We start from the raw sequence: 13,308 nt of genomic DNA, 5'->3' as shown, positions 1-13,308 counted from the left end.
TCTTGCCCTTCAGTGTCATGGCTGAGACTCTGGAACATGTCAGTCCTCTTCAGCCACTAACTCAGCACCATCGTTCTTGCTTCTCCAACAGGTGCCTTCTGTTTTAAGTATTATAAACTGGTTGAATCATAAGAACTGCTGTACTGGGCCCAGCAAGATCCATCTGGTGGCATCTCCTGTCTCTATTAGTTGCCGCTAAAGGATTTTTAAGGGAGATTGGAAGGACAGGACAAGTATGTAGCTGCGGTTTCCTTAGGCTCCCACCTCATCTTCTGACAAGCAGTGGTATGAGGACTTGCTGAACTGGAGCTTGCGTCCACATCATCGTATTTAATAGCCTTTGATGGACCTTTTAAAGAAAGCAAACATCCAGTTGTGATTCAAGTGTATTCTGTCTTTTTCCATTCAGAACATCCTCTGGTGGTTGGTTCCGGTTTAAGCATGTGTGATATGAAAAACGTCTTTTGGTTGTTTGAAAAGTGTCTGTTCACTAAGCTGCACACACAGCTCTATATAAAGTAGAAGCAGGGATAGACTAGCCTTGCAGTGAAGGCCAATTTAATGCTTTCTTTAAACCCACAAGAATTACCTGAAGACAGTGTTTGCCCTTCCTGAGAAAGAACCATTCCCAAAGTCCCCAAAGACTGTCGTGTTTTTATAGCTTGGTTTATGTCCCTGACATGTTTGGCAGCTGAACGTAAGTTTATCATCCTGGTTTCCTTTAATCTTTTAAAATTCTTTTCATATGATGTGAAAGATAGTGTCCTCCACATTTGTAGGTTTTCTGCAAACGTTTTGTTCTGCTAGTGCTGTGCTTTTGCACCTCTTCTCTGAATATTTTCCCGTAAATGTAATCGTGCTTGGGAGGGCTGCTGTAGTGGATAAAGAATAATCAAAGCCAGCGAACGTGATTACCATGCCCATATTAGCGACGGGGAGCTAGCCCTTATTATCTCAAGGTGAGGTCTGACAAAGCACTCATGGAGCGTATCTCTTATTAAAAAGAACGGCCTGTTCCTCATGCATTTGGCATCGCATCACAAGAACCTCTTCGCACGGGTGAGCACAGGAGTTCAGTTGCCTTCAACGCGAGAGCGGAATACCAGTCTTTGCATTTCTTTCAGTGCCCGTAACACCAAGGTAATTCACTTAAATGCCAGTGATGTACCATAAAAGTTTAATCAGAAGAACTGAGGATGAATTTTCTGAGGGTGAAAACACAGCCCCCACTGATATCATTTCGCACTGCAAAACAGGAGGGGATGTTGCTTTCTCTGGCTGCTGGTTGCCTTACCAACAAATGCAAACAAGGTCAGGCACTTTGTGGCTGACTCCTCCAACAGAAATTGTCTGGCAAGAGCAAGACCTGAGTTGGATATGCTGCTCCAGTTGCTGATCCTGGCAGCACTTGGTATCAAGATAGTAGGAAAGAGGTAGGAGAAGCTAGATCCATACCTGTGCAGAAGCATGGAGGGGGGAATGGAAGAGGAAGCAGGTAAAGCTCATGTCTCATTAATTAATGTTCAGTGAGATCCTCTGGCTAGCACGCTTCTCTGTGTAACAGGACAAGAGTGGAGCAAAGGGTCTCTGGGAGCTCCAGTTCAAGTGAAGGAGGGTTCTTCTGGCCTAGGCACTGCCAGGACTGCCGTAACAGCTGCCTTGGCCTGCGTGCCTGCACTGTCTTCATCCGTGGAGCGTAGATCCTTCAGGCAGCTGGGAGGTGAGGAGAGCCCTGAGCTGGACGCTGTGCTCTTGTCCAACTCGGGCAGGATGTTTGAGAGCAACATCGTCTCCATCCTCTCCTGAGACACCGGCTCCGCTGCAGTGCAGGTGCTCTATGCCAGAAGACTGCTGCTGCTCTCATACTTGAAATCACAATCTGCAGGAAACAACAAAACAAAACAAAACCCCCCAAAGTCTTCCTATTTCAAACAATCATTCTGAAAAGATAGAGAGAAAAAGAGATTCTTACTTAGGAAAAACCATAGTTTCTGCTTGATTAATACAGTGCAAAATCCAAGATTATTGGTGGGGTTTTTAGTTGCAGGTACCCCAGACTGATCTAAAATATGTTTTTCTCAGTGGATTTTTCTCTTTTACTGTGTCCTCTGTTGTCAGCGTGGGTTGTGGCAGCTGCCTGTGGCCCAGAGTGCTCCTCACTGGCAGCGCTACCTGACTGCCTGCATCAGCTGGCACTAAAGATGCCCGATGCCACTGCAGCTTCCAGAGAGCAGCTCCTAGGAGTGAGGCCACATCATCACAGAAGAGACACCACATTTCAGTGGCAGGTTTCTCCGGAATGGAGCCCAAGCAGAAACAGTAGTGCAGTGACTTGGAAAAAGCACTCTAACTGGTGCAGTCCTTTACACGTGAAATGGACTTGCTTCCTGCCCAGAGCCTTTTACTGCGTTGGTCTTCCAAGGAAGAGACAGAGGGAGAGGGGGGTCTTTCCAGAAGAGGATCCTCTCCTGCTGTTTGTGCATGGCTTCCACCTGTCCATAAACCCAGCCCAGTCATTCAGTATTATGACAACAAAGATTGTTCTCTGCACTTTAAGAAAAAGACAGAAGAGGAGGGAGGAAGAAAAGATTTGTCAAGATATATAGAAAGACACAGATATATGGAAAGAGCAGTGCTTTGAGCCTGGTGATATATATGAAGCCTGGGGGAGATACACTGTTGACACGCTGGATTCTGTCCCACAAGTGGTGTTCCTCTGGGATCCGCAGAGAAGTTATTGCTCCATATGAGGCATCAGGACTGATGGCATCTCTCTGTTACACACTCGACTGATAGCACCAGCCAAAATTGGATTGTTTGCTATTTATTTTTTTTTAACTTCTGTCAGAGTCACTACCGGCCCGGGAAACACTGGCAACCTGGCTGACAGGTTTTATCTGTTCTGGCTATGACAGCAGTGTCCTGCTGCAACTTTTGAAACCGGTTTCTCGTTTTCTTAGAAATTTCTTTTTATTTCCCCTTCTGGGAGATAGTTTAAATGATTGGACCATTTATGTGCACAAGTTACTCACTCTGCAGACCATATGGGTTTAGCCTGGAGAAGAGAAGGCTCAGGGGGATCTTATCGGTGTTTATAAATATCTGACGGGAGGGTGTAAAGAAGACAGAGTCAGGCTCTTCTCAGTGGTGCCCAGTGACAGGACAAGAGGCAACAGGCACAAATTGAAACACAGGAAATTGAAGAGTATGAAACACTTCTTCACTGTGAGGGTGGTTGAACACTGGGACAGGTTTCCCAGAGAGGCTGTGGAGTCTCCATCCTTGAAGATAATCAAAACCCGACTGGACACGGTCCTGGGCACCCTGCTGGCGCTGACCCTGCTTTGAGCAGGAGGGTTGGCTTAGATGATCTCCAGAGGTCCCTGCCAACCCCAACTATCCTGTGATTCTGTGATTCCGTATGCGGAGGAGATGCGAAGCTGCAGTGCATTATATTTTGCATTATTTCAGTCTTTAGTTCCAAATGCAGTAAACTAAGCTGGATGGAAAAAATGCATAAGTCACTGGCCCTAAAAGACCCTGCTTCCTTCTGACCTGGAGGTGAAAGAAAGTAAATGTCCTAACTAAACAGTTTTTTCCTGTGCTGTCCTGCATATTGTTGTGTGTTTGTCTGCAAAGCAATCGTGTCTGACTTTCCCAGCCTACAAAATAGGACACATTAATACTCTTCCAGCCCTTTCTGAGATGTTATAGAGTTTGATTCACCGGTGCTTTTAAGGGAGTTGAAATCTTTGAGTAGAAGATGTTTGGAAGGTGGGGATACAAATATAGGTAGAATAGTTAAACTTTTACTTTTCAAAATAAGCAAGCTCATAATGAGTTGACATCTCACTGGGAAATTTGAGAAATATCGTTGTTCTCGCCCATAAATATGATAGTCCTGACTTGCTCTCTGTAGCACTCTTATAGAAGCAGTGTGGTATCTTCCCAAATAAACTGTTTTTCACACCAGATGCAAAACCCAAGTTTCTGACTGCTGCCCATGCAAGTGCGCTTGCTAGCCAAGCTCTCTCCATTCCCATGCTCCTCAGCCTCCATCCTCTGATAGAGTCAGAAACTTCCTCCTGCTCTAACTTATGCAGAGCTGAGGCTGGTGCTTCTAGACACTTAGCAAGTTGCACCGGCTCTGTCTTCTTTTCAGCGACAGGAAGAAGCGGTCTGTGTGTCTAGGTGTCTCGTATATACTCATAGAGGACTTTGCTGTCCTTTGTGGGAAAACGATGTAGATACCAGCTGTTCCTGTTGTTGCTTAGAAAAACATTTTGCTCCTAACATTTTCTTCCCTTCCACAGTTCCAGGAAGAGCAGCGCAGGAGAGAGATAGAAGAACGCCGGAGGTTTCCCCTGGAGCAACGGCTAAAAGAGCACATCATTGGTCAGGAGAGTGCGATAGCAACGGTGGGAGCAGGTAGGATCCCTCGCCCGCTTCTCTTCCAGAGCTTCTGCTCCACAGGGAAAATAGGCCATTTCCTAAAGCTGTGATCTGGGGCTACCTTCGAGCAGATCACAGGAGTTAATTGAGGTGAATGAGTGACTCACAGTGAGGTCCAGCAGATATTTCATGGCTGTGAGAGAGACAGCGCGCTTGTTCTTTGTCACAGGAGGGGCTTTCTAATGTGCAGCAGAAAAGAGGGTAACGAACTGAATGTAGATGGCTAACAGATGCTTTTTTGTCAGGCACTGGAGTTAGAGGCTTAGCAGCCCTTCCATTCGGGATGATTTCTCTCTAGACTAAACACAGAAGCTTGAAGGACGAAGTTATTCGCTGAGATTTGCAGTGCACACCTTTGAGCATGAAAGCAATTCCCAGCAGGAGGACTGAAATGTAGAAGCTGAACTTGGTGACGCTTGAGCATGGATAGAACCATCTTTTTCACAATTGGTCTTGAGCATATTATTCATTAATAATTAACTAGCAGTTTTGCAGGGCATGTACATAAACCCCTCGCACACAGACCGCTTTGGGGGATTCGTCTGTATCCCTCACAGATTTGGGGCTCTGTTCTGAATATGAGCGCATACTTTGGCCGTCCTTTTCTGGCCATGTCTGCTATGGCAGAGCAAAGGGCAGTTTAGCCCCGTGTCCTGTCACTGATAATAGAGCACAGGGAAGAATGTATTAGCAAGACAGATACGGAGTGATATTTCCCCACTTTACTCTCCCAGTTTCCAGCAACTTGCAACCCAGGAACACTGTGAGACGAAAGTTTTATCTTTGTGTATAGCAGCCCGCAAGGGATTTTTCTTCCATGAATTTGTCTGTTTCCTTTGGAGCTCCTGAAAGCTTTTGGCCTCTGCAGCATCCTTTGGCTGGGAGTTGCATACCTATGAGGAAATACATCCTTTTGTGTGTTTTAAATCTGCCTCCAGCTAATTTCACCTAGCGCCCTCCAGTTCTTGTGTCAAGAGAAGCAGTTGTTGCTGAAGAAACAGTTGCTGAGCTGAAGCTGCTGCTGTTCGCGACACAAAGCTCCTCTTAGCCTCGGAGCCCCCTGGTTTCAGTGGGAGTTCGGCATCTGGTCCCGCTTTGCTCAGCGGGAGTTAAGATCCCGAGTTCTCAGAGTGTTAGTCCTGGTGTTAGTCTTAAGGTATCCAGACGTGCGGGAGGGTAGGATGGGTAATAGCTAACGGAGGGGTTGTCTGCCTCCTGAGCTCATTCCGTCTTCATCTTTCTGGAAGCGTCTTTCAGTAAATACTGAAGACAATATTAAAGCAAAACCCTCTGACAGTAGCGTGTTCCTGTAGCTTTTCCCTGCTCTGTTTGGGAGCCCCTTAAAGATATACATAAGTGGACATCATCTTCTCTTGCTATGGCCACTGCCAAGAGAGAGGACCGCTGTGCAACGCGCTTCCTTAAGAGACTATTTTAAAGCACCTTGCTTTTGCTAGTCTGCTTCTGCTGTTTTCTAGCTGGAAAGCAGCGTTAGTTCTCCGCGCTACAGATTCGATAAAACCCTTTGCGGTTTATGTCTTTCTTTAAGTGTGCTGCAAATAGCGCAGGCCTGGTGCAAACTTAGTTACCTAGTGCTTCCTTTCTTGAATCTGCTAGAAAACCTTGGGCCCATGTCCCCAAATTTAGAGTACTGGTGCTTTTTTATTGAGGTGTTTTTCCTGAACTTCAAATTCTAAGTTTCACTTATATTTAAAAAAATAAAAAATAAATAAACACAGCGAATAAATGAGGAGTCTGGCCTCTTGTGGCTGCGAGGACACCGTACAGGAGCGCAGCAAGGTTTGGAGGGAAAGGTAATGCCTTTCGTTAGACCGTCTGATGGAGCTGGGGAAAAAACAGACCAGCTTTTAGACACACAGGCCTGAACAGAAACCACAAATTTCAGATGAGTACAGACAGTTGCTCTGAGCTTAACTTCATTAGGTTAATCAATTAGGCAGCTTGAGAGAAGAGGGTGTTGGGCATCTGTGGAGCAGAGGGGGATGTTTTCAGCTATATCAGTGCACCCTAATAAACATTATTATCTCTCTCTACAAGTTTTGCTTTCCTTATACTGCCACGGCTCCAGCAGCGTTACCCCTGCAAAACGTGAGCCTGTGGCATCAGTGGGACTCTGCAGATAGCCTGAAGCTGCAGCTCCATGAGGTCCAAGGCGCCCGCGGCCTTCGGAAGCAGTGCTGCCTGCCTCCCGCTGAAGGCCGGTGCACGTGCACGCGCTGCAGTGCATCGCAGCTGATTTTTCCTTGGTGTCACAAGTGCGTAAAGCTTGATGTAGCCTCTCCAGATGTATCTGAACTGTTCCAAACTCAGGAGCAATTTGTTTCACGTTGGACATTAAAACACTGTAAGGAAATCAAGACTCCATTACCAGCAAGCTGGGCTGGGTCCAATTTGTCAATCCAAGGCCTGAAAGCCCTTCTATCCTGTTCGTAATTCCTTGAACCATCCACACATCCTAATACAGTACCTGAAAAATGGACAGTTAGGAAGGACCAGGCTGAGGTCAGGACAGAACTGCGCGCAACGTGCTGTCGTAAATACAAAGAACGTACGCGGGTAGTTAACAAAGATGAGTCCTATGCGGTCCGAAGCCCTCGAAAGAGCAAGCTCTCGCCCTGCAAGCACAACAGACACCCTCTGTGTTTTGAGAGTGGCTGTGCCTGGGGGCAGCAGTATGGGCTAATTGGGAAGCTTTGATTAATGGGTAGTGCCTGTTTCTGACACAGGTGGTGTTTGTGCACATTAAAGCGGCTGCCTTTATGGAGGTTTCTCTTATTGAATTATAGGGAATGCGCTTGATACCCCCGCAGCCTCAGGATATCAGACCAAAAGGTAGCAAGAGAGTCTCTGTCCCCTCCTCCCCTCTTCCCTCCTGCCCCATTTTTGTTGTTTTCTTTCAGGAAGGGTGAATTTAGAGACATGACTTTTTCCTTCCAAGCACTTCCTATCTATTTTTATTATTTTTTATTCCCAGCTGTTTTTGCTGCCACTTTGTGGACTCCACGTGCCTCCCGTTTTGCACTCACTGATACGGTTTGTTGGCTAGGAGACTTGCTGCACAACGTGCCTCGAGATTTACCAAGCCGAGCTGATATGTTTAATTTATAACTGCTGCCGTAATTGAATAATCGGATTTAATCTGTCACCCGGTGCATGATCCAAACAGTCCCCAGAGAGGCTCGGCCAAGGATACAAAGGGAAGGCGAGCCCTGGGGTTTGCTGCGCGGGTCCAGGGTGTGGGGATGCACGGAGACGGTGACCGTCGGGGTGTTTGCACTGCGGGCATGTTCGCCTGCCCTAATCACTCCAGCGATAACTCGGCACTGCTGCCACCGAGGGATGAAGCCCTTCTCTGTCGTTTCCACGACATACACCAGAGCACTACTGCTCTCTTTTCCGTTACATAAAATAGGACAGATGATGGCAGGACTGTGGTATGCTGGATGATGATAACCCGATCGTAACATCTCCGAGGGGTCAATATTCCTCCTAGTGCTCCAAATGGGGAAGGCTACTGCCTAACGGGAGGCAGTTTGGCTGCGGCTGAACGATGCTGTCCCCTGTGCGGGCCAAGGTGTTTGCTGCGTCTTAACAAAATCCAGATGAAATATTCCATCTCGTAACACGTCAGAACAAAACAGGCAGGTCATTCCTGTGATCCCAGCGACTAATGGAACCAGTTCATGCAAACGAACAGCTAAAAGGCTTATGATTGTGTTTCCAGGGCACTTCCATAAATTATTATACCCTGAATCCGGTTAGCTCTCGTCTGCCTTTTCACATGAATATACAGAGACACCGGGGTGAAACAAGGCATGCTTCATAGGGATCCAGCAGAAAGAATCTCCTGTCTAAGATTATAAACCAAAGGAGAGCATTTTTTTAAAAGTACGTATCTTTTTTGTTCTGTGATCTCATATCCTAACTATGCTGCCAGAGAAAAAATACCTCCTTTTACACACATATAGCATTTTCCAGGCAGTGATCACTTAGAGGTGGGATTCCAAAACCACCATTTTCCAGTATTGATTTTCTAAGCCTTTTGGATTGAAGTAATATCTGTGTTAAGACTCTTCCTAAAGTTGAATAAGGAGAGAGGGAGAAAAAATATTTATTTTTTCATGCAGAGAATTTGAATAAAGGTGAGTGCGGAAAGTCCACTTATAAAATTACAAATTTTGAACATGCTGAGTGGTCATAATGTTGAAAGTAGTTGGAGTTTCAGAGCTGAAAGAAAATGGATGAGCAGGGATATCATCTTGCTTTGATCCCAAGGAAACTGTTTTCTGTGTGGACAAGACAGATTTCTTTACAAGTCCTTTATTTTGGTGTGCATAGGCACTTGTTTTACTGAAGCAGGTTGGCCACAATTCTGAACTAAATATAGAGTGAGCACTTGGAACACATCCTAACCCAGGCAGGTCACACTTTCTAAGGAAGCCTCTTTGATCCAATTTGAGGTTCTTCTTCTTCTGCATCTTAGAAGCACTGCAAGTGGGGCCCGGCCAGCAGGTTCTTGAGGATTGTGGTAGATCCCATAAGAGACTCCTCAGCTGGTGAAACCCAAGCTGGGAAGCCAGCTCTTGGTGTGGTCCATAGCTTCAGAGCCTTGACAGAGGAGAGCGATCCCACAGTGGGTATGGACCTGGAGACACTCACCCCTGTGGTACCCTGCGCCTGGGCGGTCTAAGAAGCACCTCTGAATGAATTGATTTGATAAATGGACATTTATTACACTCACAAATTGGCTGAAACCAATTTCGGTCACATCAACCCCTGATAACTGCTAGGGTATTGATTTGTGTAAAGTAATACAGTGAATTTATCAGTTCAATAGCAAGCTGAAGGGCCTCTCAGAGACACAGCGCTACAGTTACGCTGTTACAGATGTACGAAATAAAGTGAAAGCACTGCAGCGACACTGGAAATGGCTCCAGAGAAGAAGGCCCAGGCGTCATCATCAGCCTCTCTGCTTGGACATTGGGTCTGGATTTCTTAATGAAATTTCGGTAAAGCAGTGTGACCCACCTCTGGTTATTTATTTATTTCTGCCAACCTTGACATTAGAGGAGGAAGGAGACAGCTTTCCAAGAGGCATAGGATGGGTTTCTTGCATGAATATCATTAAAAAACAATCAACGGGGCGGACAGCTGCTTTGTGGGGCCACAAACACCAAGGGCAGGAGTTCTTCTGCGGGCATTTTTGCTCTTTCAGAAGTTTTAATCCTTCAAAGTGGCACTGAGCTGGTGTTTTGTCCTAAGATGGCATCTTGTTCCCTATTGCTGAGGCTAAATTGTGCGGAGGCCAGCATTAGGATTTGGAGAACTGTGCCTGTAAAACTTGGGTGTTCAGTGGCCCCTCTCTGGTAGCAACCAGTATTTTTCAGGTTTTGCAAAGCTTAAGAGTGCTGAGGCTAGGCAGTGTGGTAGAATATGTCATAATTTTAAGCCTACTTATAGAAAAGATTTTATACCTCATCACTCTGTGTTGATCTAACTAACTCATTCTGCAAAACGATGATCAAGAACACCCTCTAGCCAAGATCTAATTCCGAATCACAAGCACTAACTTTATGGTAGTTTTTTATGGTGTGGTTTATATCATTGGAGTTGCTATGAGTGAGCTGAGCATTTATCCCTGAAGTCTGGTATCCTGCTGCGGAGGAGAGTGAAAAAAGACCACACTTAACCTAGCTGCCTTCGGACCGTTGTACGCGCTGACCCCTGCAAGTGGTCACTCCGTGCCCTGAAGCAAAAGTTTATTACCTTTATTATCTTAGCTGAAATAGCTGCAGAAATTGTCGGCGGTCGTGTTATTCCCCATCAATTTAAAAAAAGAATATCCACCCGTGGTATTTGACCTCACGTTTGCTGCGATAAAGGCCAAAGGAGGAGGGCGTGCTCTCCGCCGCCGGGGAGCTGCCGGCGTGGTGGAACGCTCTCCGAGGAACGCGGTGGGAGCTGGCGGCTGTGGTTTCTGAGAAGACGGAGACACCAACTCTCACCTCTTGGTCGGTGGAGCTGCAGGACAGGCTTTTGAAAGCCTGCCCCAGTTCTTTCCTTAAAACCGTTGTTCTGCCCTTGCCTTTCTCTCCCGGGAAGTGTCCGGCCGCAGTGACACGGCTATCCCTCTCGCAGCAGCCCGTGTCCACCCGTCTCGTCACGGTGCTGTCTCTGCATTTTCCTTGCAGAAGCTGTGCCTTTCGCAGGGCACGTCTCTGTCGCGCGCCGCTGTGCGTTCACGGAGCACCTCCGCACCTCCCGGGCGGGCTGCGGGTGAGACACATCCGGATGCAATCCGGTCATGGAGCTTGGCTCGACGCCTGCGCTAATTAAGCCTTGACAAGAGTCAGGACTTATTAGTGTGGCCAAGGCACTGGATGAGGCATCGAGATTGCATCCAGGAATAAGCAGGCAAGTCCACGGGGCGCTGTGGCTGAAGTCTCCTCCAGCTCTGCAGTCCTTGCGCTCGGCCCCGTTTTGCAGGGTAGAGGTGCCGCTGAAGTTTATGGTTAAAGTGGACTCTTAGGACCATTTAGTCTGACCTGCCGCGTGGAAGCAATACAAGCCTTTAGCTTCTGGCTGAGCTAAAACCGTCTTTTAGAAAGACATCGTGGTTTTTTCTACAGGCTCTGCAGGTGATTAGAGATTCAGTCACACTCCTCTTTGTAGGTTGTTCTAATGCTTAATCATCGTCATTGTTAAAAAACATTCTGCCTTACTTCTAGTTTGAATTTGTCTAGCTCCAGCCCCTGGAGCGTGTTAGATCTTTGTCTGCTGGATTAGCGAGTTCTGCGCTTTCTTGTGTAGGCGCTTAATGACTGTGGTCAAGTCAACCCTTAAACCTCTCACCGTTAACCTCAGCAGACTGAATTTTTCTTGCTCTGTAAGGCAGGTTTTCAGACTTACTTGAGGCTTTCTACTTATCTTCCTAATCCTCATCAGTTTTATCAGCTTTCATCCTGCCCGGTTGTCCTACTTGCCCTCCCCAAATACAGACACAGGCTTGGAGGAGTTTGTCTACACACAGATCTTTTCGGCAACAGGAGCAACCCCAAGAGCTTCTTGGCCAATTCGTTTGAAACTCGTCAGTGCTGTTATACAATCCGGCTGCTATAGTATTTCACTTTAGCTGCCGCTATTTAACGCCCTCCTGCCATGTCTCTTGCTGGCAGAGGCAGCTTTTCACTGTCACTCGTATAGCATAAGTAAGATATTCAGCTTCTTTTTGCATGCAAAATGGAAATATTTATTAAGTATTACCTACATCAGTTTTCTATCCCTGTACCTGCGGGAAGACCTCTTCACATGCCGCTGTTAGGATGTCTTTTCTTAGGACTCTTTTATTTTCCCTAACCCTATCAAGCAGAGCTTTTTCATGGACTTTCTTTCTTTCTTTCTTTCTTTCTTTCTCAGGTTGAATTTCAGGATTTGCTATTTATAAAGATTACTGTCTGGTACTTCCTGCCAGCTCCCGGGGAGACAACAAACCCGGAGCTTCCCGAGTTGCCATCAGGTGCTTGAAGGCAGAGGAGCTGCCACACTCCGTTATGGGGAGTCACAGGCAGTTGAGAGTCCCGGGGCTGGGGGACAAGGTCAGAGACTCAGTCCCAGGCTGACGTTTTGAGGTGGCACTCATAAAGAAAGGAGATAACATTTTTATTCTTAAACTGGAGTATGTTCGCTGTGGAAGTCACCGAAAGGCAGAGCCACTTGTACAGCAGTGTTTAGAAAAAGCTTTATTTGAAAAGTGCAATCAAGCCGCAGATCTCTGAGTATTTTTTTCCTCTAATTTTCCTTCTGCAGGGTTTTTGCCTCTGCTGCTGTTATTTTCCTCTGCTACCTTAAAAATAACTTAGGTTAGAATTCTTTGGCATCTTGCCCATTTCGTGCCCTACTTATTTCAAACATAAACTGCTGCATCTCTGGTCTCATTGCCATCCGGCAGCTGCTGAGCCACAGGTCTGTGCAGAATTTTAAAAAGCACGCTTACAGGTAAGTTACTAGGTGCAGCCTCCCCATCATTTACAAGACAACACAGTTTGGGTTTATGTAGCTTCTTACAAAATATCACAAAACACTTTATAGCGTGCAGCAATCAATATGGCAAGAATAACTCTTTCTAAGAGCTGTAATAGGGGCCATGTTTAAATAATGCAGATAAATCAGGAGGACCTCGGCGGACGGAGCTGTGGTTCTGTCTCTTCCCATCGGAAGCAGGAGACGGCCACGCGTTGCCTGTTCAGTATACTTCAGCATATACTTCAGTACCTCTGGGGTTAGGTACAGGTGAGAGCGCTGCTCTGTCCGAGCCATGGCCCTTCTCCGTAGCCTTTCACGTCCCACGGTCCCAGCCTGGCTACGGCTTGGCCAGGGCAGCTGGTGACCAGCGCCGTGCCCCAAGGGCTCGCACAGCTGAGCAAGCTCCGATTCTTTTCTCGCTTCCAGTGTGGCCTGGGATTTGGGTTTAATTCATGGGCAGAGTTAGCAGGCAGGGCGAGGGAATAACCGCGCTGCGGTCCCCCGTTACCGCACGTTCTGGTCTCAGGAGGAACAGCTCTACCCACGGGCAGCGTCCGCTCTCCCGATCGTCGCTGGAGCCCGTCTGAGACAAGCTGGGAGATAGACCCCAGTAATGCTTTTCTTACATGTCTCCACCTCCCTCAGCCCGGATCCTTCACAAACCTGCTGGAAGTAACAAGCTTGCCCTGCTTCACTCCTTACAAGATCTGGGTAAGATTTGGGCTGAGATTTGGAGCCCTGCAAATCAACGTTCGGAACAGGCCCCGCAAAATTCTTACTCCTCTCCCTACCCTCTTTAGCTGCTGCATGAAC

At 47.0% G+C, this 13,308-nt stretch overlaps 1 protein-coding gene across 1 annotated transcript in view; it reads left to right on the top strand.

The window, feature by feature from the left end:
• Positions 1 to 13,308, top strand: part of CLPB (ClpB family mitochondrial disaggregase) — a 93,341-nt gene that overhangs the window by 57,489 nt on the left and 22,544 nt on the right. Inside the window, exon 7 of the mRNA XM_067305809.1 lies at positions 4,314 to 4,428. Coding sequence (XP_067161910.1) covers positions 4,314 to 4,428 — 115 coding nt within the window. The remainder of the gene's footprint in view (positions 1 to 4,313; positions 4,429 to 13,308) is intronic.

The sequence above is a fragment of the Apteryx mantelli genome, chromosome 1 (genome assembly GCF_036417845.1).
Source record: "Apteryx mantelli isolate bAptMan1 chromosome 1, bAptMan1.hap1, whole genome shotgun sequence".
NCBI classification, from domain to species: domain Eukaryota; kingdom Metazoa; phylum Chordata; class Aves; order Apterygiformes; family Apterygidae; genus Apteryx; species Apteryx mantelli.
The sequence above is the reverse complement of the archived record's forward strand: the minus strand, read 5'-3'. Positions and strand labels throughout refer to the sequence as shown.